Source organism: Hemicordylus capensis, chromosome 2 (genome assembly GCF_027244095.1).
Source record: "Hemicordylus capensis ecotype Gifberg chromosome 2, rHemCap1.1.pri, whole genome shotgun sequence".
In the NCBI taxonomy this organism is placed as follows: Eukaryota; Metazoa; Chordata; class Lepidosauria; order Squamata; family Cordylidae; genus Hemicordylus; species Hemicordylus capensis.
This window is the reverse complement of record NC_069658.1, coordinates 196,284,044-196,303,815: the sequence shown is the minus strand read 5'-3', so window position 1 is coordinate 196,303,815 and position 19,772 is coordinate 196,284,044. Positions and strand designations below refer to the sequence as shown.

The 19,772-nt window shown below is 43.6% G+C and overlaps 1 protein-coding gene across 8 annotated transcripts in view; it reads left to right on the top strand.

Annotated features, from left to right (window-relative positions):
• Positions 1 to 19,772, top strand: part of R3HDM2 (R3H domain containing 2) — a 221,848-nt gene that overhangs the window by 155,121 nt on the left and 46,955 nt on the right. For all 8 annotated transcript variants that reach the window (XM_053292391.1, XM_053292390.1, XM_053292392.1 and 5 more), the window contains 2 exons: positions 4,257 to 4,492; positions 13,150 to 13,301. In XM_053292391.1, coding sequence (XP_053148366.1) covers positions 4,257 to 4,492; positions 13,150 to 13,301 — 388 coding nt within the window. The remainder of the gene's footprint in view (positions 1 to 4,256; positions 4,493 to 13,149; positions 13,302 to 19,772) is intronic.

Below are 19,772 nucleotides of genomic sequence, written 5' to 3'. Positions count from 1 at the left end.
AGGTTACATTATTGTTGCTGATGTCCAAGAGCATTGATTTAGGAAGTAAATCCCATTGATTTCAGTGCCGCTTACTTCCAAGTAAGTGTGCATAGGATTGTAGCCTTACAGAGACTAAGAGTGGAGATTGGATGCAAGTACCATAATACTTCAGTTTGGGTGTAGCCTCCTCCCCATCGACTGAACATAAGAACAGTCCTGCTGAATCTAGTTCAGCATCCTGTTTTCCACAGTGGCCCACCAGATGCCTCTGAGAAGCCCACAGGCAAGAGATGAAGGCATATCCTCTCTCCTGCTGTTGCTCTCCTAGGCTTTGGGGAAATATAGTTTAACAACTCATGAATATTTTAACATCTCATGAAACCATTGGCTTTCTTAAATCTCTTGGGATGAGGTTGGTTACCTGCAAAAATGTACTAGAGCGAAGTTTTTCCTACACACCCATCTTTAAAAATGAATTTCATGTTGGTGAAAAGAAGCTGAAAGCTGTTGTATATCAGTAGCGCCGTAATATGGGAAATGCCAGCTGAGTCTTCTCCAAAGAGTTGCTCAAGAGGGAGAAGGGAGGTCAAGATCTGCATCTTAACTCCCCGCTAAACCTGCAGTTGTAATTCTGGTTTTGGCTTTTCAGTGGGGCAGATATTTTTCAAGGCATGCAAGGTACTTATACTCGGTTGACTCCCAACAACATAATCAGGAGCTGGTTTAGCAAGAGCTCGAATTGAGCTGCTGCTCTTCCAGCTACTTGCAGGTGACATTGCTTCTCTACTCACAAAATGAATGCAGCTCTACACTAGTATTTCAAAAAGGCGCCATGATCTGTTGTGGTTGAATTGTCCCTCCCTGCTGCACTTCTTTCCTGTGACCTTTGGTTCCTGATGCAAGTGTTGGCAGTGCTGTTGCCAGCAAGATAGTCAAGCACCAGGTTTGTATGGACTGTGCGGGATTATTTCTGTGAAGGAAGCTTGTACAATATAATTGTTACTAGAGAGACACTTCTGCCACTGAGGGCCTAGAACATGGCATACATGCAGGTGGTGAACAACAAATGGTTCACATAGCAACATGAATTGTACCTATTGGGACTAGTCCAGGGCCTAACATTCTCTTGCGCAGCTCTTGTTCTGTGGGAACTTTAGTGGGAGAATTTTCTGGTGGTCTGAGCCCCGTGGATCGGCTCAGGATCAGTGGGCTACATGGATTTAGGCTAGGCATTAGGAGGACTTTCCTAAATGTAAGAGCTGACTGACAGTGGAACTGTCTGCCTTGTGCAATAGTGGGCTCAGAGATTTTAAAACAGAGGCTGGACAGCCATCTGTCAGGGTTGCTGTCTTGGTTTCTTGCACTGAGTGGGGGATTGGACTAGGAGACCTCCAAGGTCCCCTCCAACTCAAAAGTCTGTGATCTTTCCCCCATGTTGCTGCCCTTAATGGCAACCAGCATCTGCCACCTGATGTGTCCCCCTCACCCTGCCTTGTGATACGGCTGCCTCTCATACCTTTTCTGTTTCTCGGAATACTGTCCTAATTAACAAGGGCTCTGCTAAAGTGCTGCTTGCAGAACTCTGTCTAAAGAGCACAGCACAAAAGAGGAATTCACCAGTGGGCTTGGCAGCTCCCCTTTTAGGCGGCAGGATATGATTAAGAGCTTAAGCACTAGGGGACATTGTTCAGCATTCAGCTTGGTAAGGAAGATACAGCTTTTCCCTCCCAAGATTTCCAGTTTTCACTAATTGCAGCTAAAGTAAATTCCCATGAAACAAAATCATTAGAGGAGATGAAGGCAAAAGAAAAGTGCAAGATACTGTGACCCTTGCTCAGGAGTGAGACCTTGTGATTGGGATTAAATTAAATGGCACAATCCACAAGTCACTACTTCACCACAAGCCCCCTTGAAATGAATAGGAGTTACATGAAAGCACCACTAGCCAACTTTGATGTCAGTGGGATTTGCCCAAAATAAGCTCCATGTATATTACATCCAAAGTACGTTGAAAGTTTGTCCAGCCATTGATTTCCCCTAGCATCTTTCTTCTTCTTTTGGACATGTCACTAGTAATGGCTGGCATTTTAAACAAACATAATTCCTTCAGCTTTCTCATCATTCCAATAAACCCATGTTCATTCCTTTTGTTCTAGGGATGCCCATTATGCTGTATTTTGGAAGAGTTCCAGCAGCTGCTGTTGAGCAGAGACATCTGTCACTCCCCACAGAATAGAGTAGTCTGCTGTTGGCATATAGGTTAGCACAGAGACCCTTCAATCTGCCATAGAAGGGCTAGGCATTGCTCCCCACAACCCGTCAGTAAAGGCCATTTCTTCTATCTCAAGGCTAACCTGCTATTACTATTATTTTACTTTACTTTACTTTTATTTTATTATCTCCTCCTCCTCCTCCTCCTCCTCCTCATCATCATCATCATCATCATCATCATCATCATGACTACAACCCCCTCCTAACAATTCCAGCTCTGTCTTGCCACAGAGAATGAGGAAAACAAGATATTAACCACAGATGGGAACTGCTGACTCTTCCCAGCTTGGCAAGCAGGGATTTGCTTTGGCTCCTCTTAAAACTGAAACGCAACCTCTGAAGTCTTGTTGTCTCTGGTTCTGGCTGGAGCCCCTTGTCTATATCTGAAACAAAGCCACCTGGCAGCAACTGCAGACACATGTTGGCCTCATTGACTCTGGAGCCCATTCTTTATACCAGTCTACCAGTGTAATGTGAAGCTTTGTTGGGCTCCCGGGGCTGTCAGTGGTATCTGGGTATCTGAGAAGCCAGCAGCTAGTTGGAATTCTTCCTGATTATCATCTGGGCTGGCAACAAACTCACTTAGGTCACATGTGCACCTGAGATCCTGTTGGCCACTAATGTAGTCTTGTTTAGTAGTATCTTGTCTGTTCAACATTTGGTTTTTAATAGCAGTAAGCTTCTAGTTTCTATGGTTGCAAAGATAAGGTTGAAAAAGTGAAGGCGTGAGTTCAGAAGGCTCTGACTTAACAAAATAAAGCAAGTTTCCCCCACAACTATTGTGCTTCCAAACTTTAAGATTTCTAAGACCATCTCCTGATGAGATTAGCCATACCAAAGTTCATGGTCACACCAAGCTACCTGGACAACAGTGGATGAGATGAAAATTGCCTGTGCATGTGTTCTAGCATCCATCTCGTGATAGGAATTGGGATGTGTTCAAATAAAACATGCTTACCAGCAGTGGCCTTCTGACTCATGACATGTTTCTGGTGCAGTCCTTGAAACCACAAAAATTGACTGTCCTTCCATCACTTCCATTTGGAGTGCTTTTCATGGGGGAGATCCTCTGCTGAACCATACTCTAGGAGGCATAAGCATTGCTAATCAAAACCTTCCCTTTCTGCATTGTTTACACATACCTTTGTGGGTTAATTCTGAGCTGACACAGCCACCTTCCTCCTCTGTTCAGTTATCCAATCCTGCCCTACCAAAATTCAGAAACACTTAAAAAACAAAACAGCCAAACTACCATCGTTGGACATTTTTTCTGTTTCTGAGTAATTTGAAGAAGTCGCATGGAAGGAGCAGGACTCTCCTGCTTCACGTTGGAAGCTTTCCAAATACTTATTTACGACACAAAGGCAGCCCCCAAGTTTTGCTGAGGTCCTGTGCTGTAGCTTTCTTGTCTGATGGTTAGTGTCTCTTACTATTTGAGACAGGTGACTCATCTGTTCTCTGAGCAGGAAGGAGTGTGAGAACCGTCATGTCAGCACATGGTTGCTTCCAGTATATTTTTCCTGTCAGGCTGTTCTTGGCCTTTGCAGATCCGTTGTCCCTTAGATCTCTGTCTTTGTGTAGTAATTGAACTGTGATACAGGCCATTCTGCATGTGGCAGCCTGTGTTGCCAAGAGCAGCCCATGAGACTGCTCTGCCTCCATGTTAGTGGACTGGCGGCAGTGTTCCTGTAGCAGGGACTCCGGGGGGGGGGGGGTTGTTGACTACAACTCCCATCATCCCCAACTGCATTGGCCTTTGACTGGGGATTTGGGGAGTTGTAGTCAACATCTGGGAATCCCTGCTACAGGGAGCACTGGTTTGAGGGTCAGCCCTTGCTCGTTCGCTCAGTCTCACTCCCGTGGGCCGCCCCTTCTCAGTGGAGCTACTCATGCTTGTTTGTCTGTTTAGCTAACATCAAGTGGTACATTGAAGCCTTATATTTCAAACATGTTGTATCTTTCTTAGCCTCTGGGGGCATAACCTACTGTGATCTCTGCTGCAGGGGTAACCGGGATGGGCTCAGTCGAGCCTCAGGCAGCCGCCAGAGCAGCACGGAGAGCGATATGAAGTCACTGGAGCCCCGGCCGTGGAGCAGCACAGACTCGGATGGCTCCACCCGCAATCTACGGCCTCCTGTCACCAAAGCCAGTAGCTTCAGTGGCATTTCCATCTTGACACGAGGGGACAGCATTGGTGGCATCTGCAAGGGAAGCAGTGCCAGCAGGACTGCCAGGCCAGGTATTGCTTCCCTCTTTCCCACCCGCATTCAGGTAGAGTGAGAAGAATTTCCAGGGCAGCTCTGGGCCTGTCCTGGGAGACACTCCAGGACCGAAACTGGTCCTAAACCAATAGGAGGTTGCTTTCTTCTGATGCTGGTGGGGAGATGCCATGTGGGCCCCTGCCTTGCTACATCTGTGCAACCTGACAGTATATAAATGAGAAGCCCTGAAGAGCAGAAGATGGGGAGCCACCCAAAGAAGGGGGTGAAGCCCAGTGAACAACTCAAGCCTTGTGCAACAGACATGCCAGGAGTGAAGACCTGGAGGAAGCAACAGGAGAGAACCTGTTCATAGGGCACGCCTGAAAACCCTGTCCCCTTCCAAATAATCTTAGCTGTCCTGAAGAAGGTCCAGGTCATGGGTACATGTTACACTTACATGGTGGATACGTTCTGCATATCAGGGGCATCTGCTATTGATTTTGTTATGGATTTCACCAGGACTGACACAACTTTGCTCATGTGGTGGCTTCATTACACCTTTTTTGGTGGCTGTAATCCCTGCACTGACTGTGTCAGTGGTTTACTTTGTTTAGGGGGCAGAGAAGGCCAGAGTATCTCTTCCCCTTATCAGAGATCTACCCCGACATGGCAGTTATTGCCAGTCCAGAAGTTCCTAAAAGGAAAGATGCAACTATAATAAGTAATTTCCACCTGTGTTGGCTATCAGTCAGAGGAATTTATTCAGTGGTTAACTATATACCACATGTGGCAGAGCTGTTTCTCCAAATGTGTTCAGTCCTGCATCTTTCCTGTTCAAGCAGTCCCCTTTTTCTTTCTAAAAGCCCTAAGTCTGAGAACTATGGAATGGGGTGTAATTGAACAAGGTGGGACAAATATCTCTGGGCCCCTAAAGGAGGCAGCAGACCCGCTGCCTGAACAACAGCTTGCTCTTCCAATCTCCCTGTCTCGGCATGCTGTTGGCTCCTGATCCGAGGACTTGTCTTGGATTTAATTGAGATATGCTCTCCCCGGAAAGTGGGCGGGGGGGAGTATTGGACAGCATCCCTCCCTTTTCCTCTCATCCCAACTGGCTGACTGAGTCCTAAGGTTAAGCCCATCCTTCGATCAGCCTGACTGACAGGCTCAACAGTGAGGAAAATGTCGCTGAGCATCAACCAGCCAGTCTTGAAGAAAAGAGGAGGAAGAGGCGGGGGAGCGGGAAAAAGAGGAGGAAGAGGTGGGGGAGTGGGGGATCCTCCACCCATGGCCGTTCCGGTGTAGGCAGAGCCCTGACATCCCTCCCTTCCTCCCTTCCTTCTTGAAGCAGTGACAGAGCTGAAAAAAACCTTTTGTTAAAGGAGCTTAGGGACCCTTTTTGAAACCTGCCCTCATTAGAAAGAGGGTGAAACTATAATCTACTTCTTTTTTCTGCTTCCTCCCCCAAACATTTCCCAGCAATTAGATAGCCCCTTAATCCTGGGGATCAGTTTCCCATGGATAATTTTGGGGTGTGTGTGTATGTTCACGTCCATATGAGTAAATTAGAAAGATAGAAGCTTTGATGTATGAATATATGAGGTAATTGAAGTAGGTATATATGTTTAAAAAATGTTTCTGTCTTTGCTGCAGAAGAAGCGGGGGAGATTTTCTCATCCCATGGCCCAATGCTATGCCCCTGCTATGGAACAGCCTTTTTTAAAGGCCAGGATTCATGAGAAATGCCTTTTTTGCATTTCCTGACCAATCAGTCCTCATCCCGTCTCATGTTTTACCATTAATAGTTATTCATAGTCCCCACTGCTGGTTGATTTTTATGGATTTAAAATTCACAGCTAGCAATGTGGCATCCAAAGTGGTAATTTTCACCCTTTCTCTCCAACATCTGCCACTGCTATGGCTTCCTCCATCCCACTCAATCCCCATTTTCTTGAATTGTCTAGGAGCAGCATGAGCCACTGTTTTTTTTTCCCTTTTGGTTTTTTTTGGGGGGGGGTGAAACCAATGCCATTTATATCCTAAGTGCAAATTTAATACATAAGAATCAATTGGAGAAAAAGCCTTTTGACGCCAGTGGAGTGTGGAATGAATGCAGATGCCAGGGCTGGACCTTCTACCAAGTAACTGCTTGTTGACTTCTTGGAGAATTTTCCCCCCATAATGGGAAAAAGTGTTCTAGGAGGGTGGGGTGCCCTTTTCTGGAAACCTGAATTTAGAAAAAAATCAAGGTTACTGTTTATATTGAAGGCAGTTGGGCTGTGGAACTCATTGTTTTTATAATGTTGTGAAGACCAGATCAGGATTAGGAAAATACAGAAAAGAGAAAGAAGTATGGTAGCTAATAACTGGGATCTTGGGCTGATGGAGTCCCACAACTTTTGCGTCTTATAAAACTTCTGTAAAATGGCAAGGGTTGATAGTCCAAATGTGTTTTGACTTATTTTTCCCCCAGGGTTGTTTTTTTGAGGGCACCCCCCCCCCATTCATGACACTCAGATATTGTAATGCTTAAAAGAGCAGCACAATGCAGTACAGTAGAATTCTCATTCACACCAAAAGCTTAGTGTCTTGCCAAATAACATTAATGTCTATGTCTGAAGCCATTGTCTGTGTCACACCTCTGATATGATCCAGGTGCTGATTTGATGAAAGCAATGCATTCCCTCCCTAGCCCCTTTCTAAATTACTTGAGAACATATCCTGCTTTTCTTCCTGCCTTTATATTAAGTGTAAACACCATTTTGTCCCTCAAAAAAAAAAGTAGGTTATGCTAACAATAATGGAGTTCAGTGATCAGATTAAAAATTAGTGAATTTACATTTCAGAAATCTGGGATTTCAAATAATTTTGGAGTGTGTGCATGTGTGTGTGAGAGAGAAAGAGAGTTAGAGAGACTGACCAAGGGAATGGAAAGAGGGAAGAATATAGAGAGGATGAGACCTTTTCCCTGCAGCCCACCACCTTGACTAACGCCACCCCCTCTAACATCTACGGTTTAATCAGGCATTGCTGATACTTCTTAATCAGCCCTGTGGTCTAGAGGTGCTTCTTTAAAAGAGGACATGCAAGCAGAAGTTCTCAGGATAGTGCATTTAACACCCAGTACCAAATTCTGTGCTCATGTGACAACCTTACAGATTGGTAGAAAAGCACACAACTCTGCTCATACATCTTATGATGATAAAAGTCTATATTTACTGTATATCTCTGCCCAGTCACTTTAGAATGGAATGTGTTGCAGTTCTCAGATCTACCTTAGTCACTCAGCATCATTGCCCCATTTCCTTTCCAGACAGGGGTGGATGATAATTTTCCAGATGTAGTGTTTCTGCTTTAGCCCAGGAACAGGGATATCAATAAAGGGGGTGAGACAAGCAACATCGTTATCTCCTTTTCACTACTGTTTTCTGCAGCAGCGGGGATGACTCATTCAACCATCCACATACTCCGCCTGTTTACAATCATCCTCCAGCTGCACTTCAAGTGCAGATGCTGAAATGCCTTTATTTCTCCTGCCTCTCATTCCTTTTGTGTGCTTATTCAGGAACATTATTTCTTTTCTATAAATTCAATATAGACAGAATTGGACAAAAATCTTCGTCTGGTTGCTCAGGTGTCTAAAAGGTTGATGATATCCAAGATGATTTCTTCTTTTTCTGAACACAGCTGTTGCCCATAACTACTACTGCTGCTACTACTACTACTACTACTAGCAGTAGTAATAATGATAATAAATAATGCATACAGTTTGGCTCTGGCATCTAAGAATTTGAAATATTTTTAAAATTATATGTCCAGTTTTCAAGCTAGAGAGGTGCAGTACTAAACTCCCAGCAGTCAAGATGGTGCCTGTAGCACTCAGGGCACTGGAAAGGGTGGCTCCTCTGCTTATAGACCACATTGTAATTTGGGTGGAGCACATTTTCCAGGAATCATTATTTCACTTGCATTAAAAAATATTACAAAGCTGAATGGCTTGTCTCCCTGGTGGATGCTGTGCTTTTTCATTAGCTAGCTCGCTTTTCCTTTTCCCAGTGTTTATTTTCATTGATAACCCACTCTCATCACAAAAATACCTAATTCTAATTTTTAATGCCATTCCCTTCTTCCATTCCACTCTCATTTTCACATTGTGTGTGAGTGTGAGAAAGTGTGTGTTTAAAAAACTATTCCAGGCTTATTTTTAGTCTACTTTCCAGCAGGCTTATGAGAACACCTGGCATTCTGTCTGTGTCCACTCCCCCCCCCCCCCCCGATCAACTTCGCAGTGCCTGGACCAATATGAACCAAATTGGGTACAGTTGTAGGGACACCTCAGTGGTGTAGTTTGTGATGATGTCATCCACCCCAGTTCTAGATGGTGGACACGTAAATGTTTGAGGCCCAAGTGGGCTAACTTGCGAATCGCCTAACTGATTTGACCTAAATTTGCTACAGCTGAAGGGATACATAGGGATGCCTCAATGGCATAGTTTTTGATGGCATCTATCCCGATCCAAAATGGCAGACACGTGATCGTTTGAGGCGCAAGTGGACTAACTTGTGGACTGCCTAACTGATATGACCCAAATTTGCTACTGCTGTAGGGATACATAGGGATGTCTCAAGGGTTTAGTTTGTAATGATGTCATCCACCCTTATTCAAGATGGTGGACACATGAATTTTTGAGGTGCAAGTGGGCTAATTTATGAACTGCCAAACCGATCTGGACCACTTTTAGTCGAGTTGTAGGGATAATGAAAGGAAAGTAGGCACCTTAATTCTTACTAGAACAACATATTAAGAGTGGAGCTTTGAATGTAGTATACATATGTAATATAAATTTTGAGTACACCAACAGCTGGTGTGCTTCTTTAGTTTGGGGTAGCATCACAATACACAGAGGCTGCAGTACTATAGAATAATGCTGGTGGAATCTGCTTCCTTTGCCTTAGGGGTTTGAGTGATTGCATAATTGGGGTATGAAGGAAATCCTATAAGGTGGGTTTGAATGTTTGTCCAAATTGATTCCCAGGCCAAAATTGAGTGAGGGCAGGGAGGCTGTGTGTGTGCGCGCGCACACGCACACACACACATGCTTTATTTCAGCTGTTTTCACTGCTGCCGTTTCCCTTATCAGCTGCTACTTTGATGCCATCTCCCCTGCCCCCCGCTTATGGTTTCTTTCTCCTTTATAGTGATCCTAGCCAATCAGATATTGTTTAAGTAAACATAGTGATGTGTTAATGCTACATAGCCAGTCAGATCTAGCTAAATGCTGACATCATGGAGAATAAAGCAAGCTGGTTTGGAATATGGGTAATGTTTTCTGCTGGTCACATGAGTGATCTTAGCTAATCAGGAGTGTGATATCATTGTTAACCAATGAAGTGTGTTCAGTGCAATGTCTCAAGAATAGATTAATGCTCTTGTGTCTCTTTGCAGCGGATGCCAAAAGCAGGTGCCAAAAACTTTTTGGCACCCCTTCCTTAAAGTTTACGAAATTTTACCACCACCATCATCCCCTGTCCATTCTTTTTCAATCAGCCTAATTAGTTACTTGGAGGAGTTTCTTCCTTGGATACATGGGATATGATTAGCATCCTTGAGTGATCTGAATCATGGGTCCTTTCCCCCAAATTAACCTTTGTCATTTGAAGAAGACTTCTGGCATTGATTCTGTGACTTAATAGTCCAATCCTAGTATAGCGTTTCATGCTCCATCTCTGGAGTGTATGAGATCTATTACATTTTATTCCACCCTTTCTCCAAGGAGCTTAGGGTGGTGTAACAGCCCTTTGAAGTTGGTTACACTGAGAGTTAATGACTGACTTAAGATCACCCACTGACTTGCTTGGCTGACTGGAAGGTAATTTTGCCAGCATTATACCACAACCCATGGCATACCAGAGCCAACTTTAGTCTAAGTGCTGGTGCATCAGCTCCATTAGTCATTTCTGCATCGCTGTTTGCTTCCTTCTTCCCCTTGGCCACCCAGAGTAACCAGAGACTGGCTTATGGGTGGCAGTCATTTGCAAACAAAGGAAGGCTAAGTATTTGGTTCTTCCCCCAATGTAGGATCTTGCTGCAGAACATGTTGTTTAAGGCCTGGATATATTTTGAGTGCTATCTTTTAAAGCTCTTGTAGTTTAAGGCTTAGTGAATTTTTATCATTGTATGAAACCTCTGGCTGCTTCTGACATTAGGCTGTATGAAACATGTGAAGCCTTCTCTTTAGTAGTGCCAAACATATTGTTCTTTGTGAACTATGCACTTTTATAATACCATGAACCAAGGTGTTTAGGTTTTATATGCCTCCGAACCCCTCAATTGCCATTCATCTTATTTGTTTTGTCTCTTAGCTCTCACTTGTTCCTGTGTATCTCTTTTTTTGGCAGTATCTGTGGTGTGTACTTCCAAAGAGCAGGAATGGATCAATAAGTAACAATTCAGTTTCATGGACCTAAGGTAGCCACATCAGCTTACCTCTTGTAGTAAACGTGAAGGGGAAAGTGTTGTAGGAAGATTAAGGCTGCATAAAAATGGTTTTTAGAGTCTTTGTATCACATTTTTTTAATGTCATGCTGTGCTCCATGTAATAAGGTCACTTGGCACAAGGAATCCCCAGTTGGCCTTGTCTTTTTGATGCTATGATAGAATATAGTGACTCTCTCTAAAGATAAAGTTGTGCCGTCAAGTCGGTGTTGACTCCTGGCGACTACAGAGCCCTGTGGTTGTCTTTGGTAGAATACAGAAGGGGTTGACCATTGCAATCTCTCGTACCGTATGAGATGATGCCTTTCAGCATCTCCCTATATCACTGCTGCTCGATACAGGTGTTTCCCATAGCCTGGGAAACATACCAGCAGGGATCCAAACCGGCAACCTCTGCCTCCACTACTACAAATATTTATATACTGCTTTTCAATAAAAGTTCCCAAACTGGTTTACACAGAAAAATAAATATTCCCTGTCCCAAAAGGTCTGAGTCTTAAAAAAAAAAAAAAACCCACTCAGAGAGGCACTTCACACCTCTCTCGCTCTCCCCGCAGTTGAGCAGGCGTCCGTAACTGGGTGGTCAGACCACCACTTTAAAAGGTTCTTCTTTGCTCTCTGTCTCTGTTAAGTAAGCAAAATTCAGACATAGAGAGTTTGTGTGAGGACCAGGGTCATGTGCAGACAGCATCAGTTATCCTTGACGTATCCTGGGAGATACAGCTGCCTCGGATCTATCCTTCATGTGGCTACCTTTCTGGAGTTGCAGCAAAACAGAGCCATTATCAGTGTTCTTTGAACCTTCATTTTCCCCCTTGGCCATGGTTTTTATCCAAGGGATGGTCCAAAGCACACTGGATTGGGACCTTATGATATGTTAGTTGAGTCAGTTAAGCCTGTAAAATATTGCCTAAACTAGTTTGTACCCACCAGAGAAATGGTGATAACACCCAGTCTTTACCTCACAAAGGGTCTGTGGGAGTAAAAAGCCAGCTGAAATTGCTTAGATGCAGCTGTGATGATAGTCTTACAACTCCAGAGGCATGCAAATCTTTTGAAAGTCTGCCTTGTAAGTGCTGGGGCAGAGCTGAGCCTAGCAAAGTTCTACCAGCAAAAATTGCGGACTGCTACGGTAAAGAGAATAATTACAATCTACCCTTGTTTATCAATGTGATTACTTTAAGTCTGTTTTAAGCCCCACTTTCTCCTGTAACTTCAATTTTTAAAATAATGAACAGATACCATAATAATAATAATAATAATAATAATAATAATAATAATAATAATAATAAATGTCTGATGTTGGCTGATGTTGTCCTTGGTGATGTCATTGTGGAATGATTGTGATGTCATGGTTTAACATCATTGAAGAAATGGTCAATTCCTTGCATGTTTTGAAGGGAATAAGACCTATACTGTTTAAATATTTTCAGCTCAGATATGTTCAGCACTTGCTAGAAAAGATGGAATCTGAAAGGACCCATTTTGAATCTTTAATAATGCAAGGATATTTGAAAGGGCTAATAGGTAAGCTATATTTGCTCTTGAATATGATGGATACCTCATAGTTTTTGAAGAAAATGGGGAAAAGATTTTGTCTCCCTAATGTTGCAAGGAGAATGGAAATAGATATGAAGATTGTAGCTGTACGTTTGATATCATTTGACTTGAAGGTATTATTAAAGGTGCAGTTCCCACATAGATATTTCAAGTTTATAATCTCCCACAATCTTTTTCCCCCTGGTGATGTGCAGCCCTTTTAGCTGATTTTATGCATCTGTTTTGGCCTTGCCCTTTCATTCAAGATTTTAGAAAATGTCATTGATTACACAAATAACAGAATATCTTCTAGCAGAAGCCCCAAAATGATCTCATTGTGTTAACTCAAAAATCTTGTCCTTGAGATGGATTTAGAAATGGTGCCAGGTTTTAGCTTTGAATCAATTTAGGAAGCCCCAAACTAGCTCTGGAATATGTGAATTAGTGATAAAGGAAAGGGTGCTCCTGAACATGTGCAGTGCATTTCTGTGGCACTGAATATCTGCTGCTGTCTTGTCCACCACACATCTGGGAATAAGGTCCAAGACTCGCAGTTCATAAAGTGTGTCTTCTGTGTAGGCTTGAGCCCTGGCATCTCTCCGTTCAGAAATGAAGCACCATCTTTACTCACATCTCCCTGGTGCATTCTGTTTCTTTATGAAGGTCTGTCACTAAGTACACCAGAAGCCTGCAGCCAAGTCTCTTCTGCTCAGCCTGGCCGAGGCCACTTGCCCTGTGCTACTCAGCAGCAGCAGCAACCACTTCCGCCCACGCCCCAGCAACAGCCAGCGATGAGTAATCACATCATATCACAGGTGAGTCACTGTTGAATGTCACCAGGTTCTGGAGAGCTCTTCTTCATGGTTCCTTAGCTGGGAAGCAAAAGCAGAATAGTGTTTGGCGCACAAGTGTGTCCATGCAGCACGAGAAGCATTTTATGACCGTGCACACAAACTAATCTCCCTCCCCCAATCTGATCAGATTGTAATGAAGAATTGGTTTTTCTTAGCCAAGTCTCCCCCCACCAGCATGTAGGTTTTGGGGTGACTCTGCCTTAGTGGTCAGGATTGTGCATAAGTTCAAATGTGGGTCTTACAGGGAAGCAGTGGCACCCACATGTGACTGAAAGGCAGGAGTACATATACTCTAGGTGAAACAAAAATAACCCTAAATTCCGCAACCTGATTATTTTACGGGTACTCCCCAACTTAAACACCTGACTTAAAAGTGATCAGTATTTACAAACAAAGCTCCATAACGTATTAAATTAATGAAGTCCCCAACTTACAAATGCCAGTCCACACATACAAATAAGTCGTCCCTCATAGGAACTACATGCGTTCCAAGTTGTGAACATCCAACTTATAAACAGACGTTTAGAACACAACCCATTTTGTAAGTTGGGGACTCGCTGGACTCAAATTTGGCTCCTCTAGCCCTCAGGAAGGGCAAGGGGAGGCATGAAGGGCATTGAGAATCCTGCTCCTGTGACACTGATGGATATATCCTTTGGCTTCTGAATTGTTGCCAGGTATTACCCATAGGTTTAAGTTTATCTTTGTAGCCATAATGGCTGGAAACTTGCTATCCCTTTTCCTCCTTTAAAAGAAAAGCTGAGATTTTCTGGGTGCTGTCTTTGTGTAAAAAGAAAATAATTAAAAAACTATGTAGCTGCCTTATACAGAGTCTGACCATTGGTCCATCTAACTCAGTATTGTCTACACTGACTGGCAGCAACTCGCTAAAATTTCAGGCAGACGTTTTCCCCAGCCTTACTTGAAGATGTCTTCGATTGAATCTAGAACCTTCTGCATGCAAGCAGATGCTCTACCACTAAGCTGTGGCTCCATCCCTTAAGGGGAATATCTTACAGCAGACAGCGCTCACATGTAGTTTTCCATCCAAATGCAAACAAAGGTGAACCCTGCTTAGCAAAGGGGACAATTCATGCTCACTACCGCAAGACCAGCTTAATCACCAATGTACAACTATAGCATTAGGGCATATTAATGCAGAAATTCCTTCCCTTTATTTTGTGCCAGGAAGCATAATGTAGCAAGGGCGGGCTGATGAGTCTAAGGCCCTATTTCACTGTGTAGAGGGGCCAGGGGATCAGCCTGGCTCAGCTCAGGGCATTTGTGTTTGTTGAGATTAGATGTATTCAGTAGTTTCTTCCCCTCCACAAGGAGAATCATGTGAGCAGATATCCCAGGAGTCTGGTCAGCATCATCTGCCGGTTATGGAGGCCCTTGGAGGACAAGATAGCCTCAGTGAGCCCCTTTCTGAGTGGGCCCACTCCCTCCTTGCCACAGTCACTCCTCCTCATTCACTTGCCCTCTCCTTCTGGTCCCTATCTGCACTACCACCCAGTGGGAGAAGGCAAGGTGAGTGAAGGCTGCTACTCCCACTTCTACAATGCTAGAAGAGAACAGGTGAACATAACGTGGCAGCATAGAGGAGAAGCAACAGCACCAGAAACTCTGGGGGTCAGCAATGGGGCTCCCTGAGCCTCAGCAGGTGCCCAGTGATACTGAACCTCTGCTGCTGTCTCCGATACTGTTCTCTCTTTGAATGGTGAAAGAGGCTCAGAGCAGCTTGGCAGATTCATCTTAACAATATTTGGGCACCTAGCTTCTTCTGTTTTCAGATGTCCTCTTCCTAGGTTGTTTTCTAACCCACTTCTTATGATGCATGTTGCAAAGAAGCTTGAAGGTGCATGTTAAGGACACTTGCAGCTTGGCTGAACATGCAGCTGAGGAGCTAGAGAATTTGCTTGCTTGCTCTGTGCAGCTCCACATACGGGACCTGTCTACGCCGAGCAGAGCAATTGAGACTATCTGAGACAGACACAGAGAACTCTGGCTTTCTTCCCAGCAGCATGTTTGTCCCCAATTACCACATTTACCTGCACAGAAGACAAGTCTGAATTTAAGATGACTCTCTTAAAAAAAAATACAGGTTATACCTGTATTGACCCCCCCAAAAAGAGGACTGTGAATTTAACACACACACTTCTAACATCAAAACACTTGGGGGGTGGGGGTGGGTGGGAAGCTAGTCTTGGATCAGGTAATAGAGTGCTCTGTCAGAGGGGTTTGTTCAGCTTCATTCCCATTCTTCCGTTTCCTTCAATTGCTCGTATCAGCATTTGCCCCGACGGTCCCCTTCTCCTACTATCTTACAAGACCATGCAGATTTACTTTCTTTTAGTTTAGCATTGATCATAGTTTGTAGCTTAGGGGGAATAAACAGTAATAATTCAATAGAAGAGAGTTGGTGAGTAAACTTTCCTGAAGAAATGTCAGGAGATGTAAAAATGTAAATATTAAAAAAAAAAATTGAAGTCATGTAGGGGTGATGTCTGGTCATCTTGAAAGATATGCAATACTTCCTTTGTCAAGCTTTGGCTACTCTAAGAACATGAAATATGTTCTTAAACATATCCTGATTAAGCACCATTGACATCAATTGGACTTAATTATAGGAATGTGCATGAAACAGATTTTGCATTCTGTTTTGAGCTTAACATGTAACAGAAATGGCTGAAACGTTTCGACAAAACAAACTCAAAACGTTTTGAGTGTTTAGGCCATAGGGAACAATGGGGAAATTAAAAACGCCCCATTGTTCCCCTATGGGTAACTCCTAGGGACACCAAAGTGGGTTGTGTGTTTTACCTAGGACATGATGAGTGCTACCTACCACCCATCCCACAAAAGAGATGGGCAAACAGGCAATTTTAAACAAATTTTTAAACCTTTCCTCCAAACCCTCATAGGATACTATGGAGGTTTGGGTGAAAGATTACAAATTGTTTAAAATCGTTTGCTTGCCCATCTCTGTGGGTGGATGATATGTAGCACCCATCATGCCCTAGGTAACATGCACAACCCACTTTGGTGTCCCTAGGTGCTACCCATTGGGAAACAATGGTGTGTTTGGATTTTCCCCATTGTTCCCTATGGCTGGAACAAGCTGCACTCACAGAGTGCAAACAAAATTTGCATTGCAATTTGCACTGCAGAAGCACACAGTAAATGGGAATCTGTTCCTCCCAACACAGAACACAATTTCAAACACAGTCCAAAAATGGCCAAAATAGAATCACTGACTCAGAATCCACTGCCAGCCACAGTGCCTGCACTGCAGTATCATCACTGGCACAAGTTGCACTCTCACATGCAGTTATGACTCCTTGCATTACTTCCTAGCATTGCAACAGCTTCCACAGCAGCAGCCTTAGTAACAAGCATTTTATTTATTTACTAGCTGACCTGGCACATAGCATCTGTGCCCCTAGTTCGGCTCTTCCCCCCCACTTCAGCCCCTTTCCCCTGACTTTGTCTTCTGGCGGGCTTCTCTGACGCCCGCCCGGCTGCTTCTCTCCCCCCCACCCGCAGTTTCTCCTGCCGGTTTCTCCATCCCCTCCGGTCGCTGCCCACTCTTCTCTGGCGGCCCAGCCGCCTCCTGACCCCGGCAGGCGTGTAGGCTGCTGCCTCGCGGTGGCCACTGCCATTTCCCCCAGCAGTAGCTCAACAGCCTCCTGCCTCGTGTGTGCCCCCGCCGCCCAGCCAGTCCGGCGGGTGCCGGGATGCATCCCCACAGGCATGTTTTCAAAGATTAATTATAAAGATTTTATTTATTTTGATTTCTATACCACCCTTCCAAAACTGGCTCAGGGAGGTTTACACAGAGAAATAATAAATAAATAAAATTGATCCCTGTCCCCAAAGGGCTCACAATGTAAAAACCAGATGAGCTATAAGCTCACCTAGAGCAACTTCAGCCACATTTTGACTGCACACAACTCCTTGCAATGCAGATTGCAGAGCAGTGAGTGAAGCAGAACTTAGCCTCAAGGCCAGACATGGAGCGCATCACAGCAATGCCCAAGAAGTATTACAGAAAGAGAGAGTGTCACTGTCCATTTCTCATCACAACACTATCTCACAAACAAAACAAACCACAACTCCTTGATGGGCTTTAAACATAAATAAATAAAAATAAATAAATTTTAAAATAAAATTAAATAAAAGCCCTTGATGGGAAGGAAGGCACTCAGGCCTTTGTCAATCTGAGATCCAGCAAAAACAGATAGTTATAGCAAGAATAGCACAGCATATTATAGTCCGTGCTGAGAAAAGAAAACCACAGTATCAGCTTCCACAGCAGAATCCTTAGCAGCAAGCATATCCATAAGCTCACCCAGAGCAACTTCAGTCATATTTTGACTGAATAAAACACCTTGCAATGCAGATTACAGAGCAGTGAGTGAAACATAACCCAGTCTCAAGGCCAGACATGGAGCTCATCACAGCAAATCCCCAAGAAATATTACACACAGAGAGAGTGAGCAGCACGAGAGAGGGAGAGAGGGCACTGCCACTGTCCATTCCTCATCACAACACTATCTCACAAACTACAACTCAAGGAAGGAAGGCACTCAGGTTTTGCCTTTGTCAATCTGAGATCCAGCAAAACCAGATAGTTATAGCAAGAATAGCATAGCATGTTATAGTTAGTGCTGAGAAAAGAAAACCACAATATCAAAGCTTTCTTGATTCCTTTTTCCTCTGCTCCTGATGTAACCTCTTCAAGAGAGGCATGCTATAAGGGCCGTCTTTGCCTCCCAGTCCCTCTGAATACATTTTGAATTTGAAATTACCTCCTTTTTGTTTCCTCCCTCCTTCCACCCAGCCAATGGGGGCACAGTTGCCCATGACAACGCTTGATTTGTATGATAAGCTGTAGTGATCAGACTCCCCTCCCCCTAAATAGTTAACTGGAAGTAAATCCTGTCTTGACTGACACACTGGTGAGCTCCAGGGCTCAGCCAATTAGCACACCAGATGGGTGGGACCTAGAGAACTGTTGTGAAAAAGAAAGACACTTCTTTGTTAGAGAAGGGCATGCGGCCATGAAGACTGGCTGCAGGAGAATGACTATGCAGATCCTTGAAAGATAGAAGGGCAGGAAGCTTGAATTCTCATCTGGAGTTTGGTGAGTTTAAGGAAAAAGAAGCATGGGCTTTCGCTTCAGGAAGATTAATTTAGGGGAAAGTTTGTTTAGTCAGACTTTGTGTTGGAAATGTATATTTCTTTGGTGTATGTGCTTTTGCATATTCCTGATACTGGTCTATTATTTACCTGTAATGTAATTAAAATAAGAAACACTAGCCTATGCCTTATACCTAGGGTATTGCAAAAGACTCTATAAACATTTAAACGTGCCTAAGACAACCTATTTTTGTAATTACTAAGTATTCTTAATTGTATCTAAGAAAGCCTCAGATGGAAGCAGTCTGCAGTAATTGAATAAAACTGGTTTTTAAGTCTTTTCTTTTTACAAGTCTCTTTGAATTGGTTTTTAACGCGGGCAAAAGGGGATTTTTCTCTGGTGCAAACACGTCCTCAGATGTTCAGGCACTATCAGTTTTCTCATCCTGTGTAAGCTTATACAAGGAAGATTTTTGTACTTGCCCAAGAGCAAAATAAAGAGAGTTTTCCCTGAAATTCCACCCCAAGCCCAGGGAGGTTCAAGCTCTGTCGATAAGAGGGGTGGTGGTGGTGGTATTCTTTTAAACCTACCAAAAATATAGAATAGTTTTAGGAGAAGCCTAGCCAGGCAGCTCAAGCAGGGATAATTCAGCATTTCTTTCCCTCACATGATCTTGCTCTTAGACAAAGGCTTTAATTCGCTACATAAGCCAGCCAAGAAACAAGGAGATTGGAAGCCAATTAGAAGCCAGTGCCAGAAAACCAATCAGCAAGGGGAAAACAGTCCTCCAAAGTGGTGCTCAAAACAGTCCAGTTAAAATGGGGTTGTTCTGCTCTGAGCTCGAAATAGGCCCTTTATTTAAAGAGTGTTCTGTTTCAAGCTCAAAATGACCCATTTCAAGTCGAAACATTCTGCACATCCTATTATGTTAGCACTACCTTAATTTGTCACATTAATTTCAGTGGTGCTTAGTTAGCATTCACTTTCTCTAAATACAACACACTATATGCAACATTAAAGCTCAAAATTGTCCATATTATGTTAACATGTGGATAATGAAAGATGAGTACCTTCATATAATTAAAACAATTTCAAATACAGTTTTGGTGAAGGAGCCCAAGGCCCCAAATAATATATATATATTGTATCCATGACTTTGGTTAATATGGGGGGCAAGGGAAGAGATGAAAATAGAAAGAACTGACAGTAGCAAGCAAAGAGGTTTTATTATCAAGGCTTAGAAACATAAGTAGAATCCAGCATTTTATGCAGAAATGGAAGAAACTCTC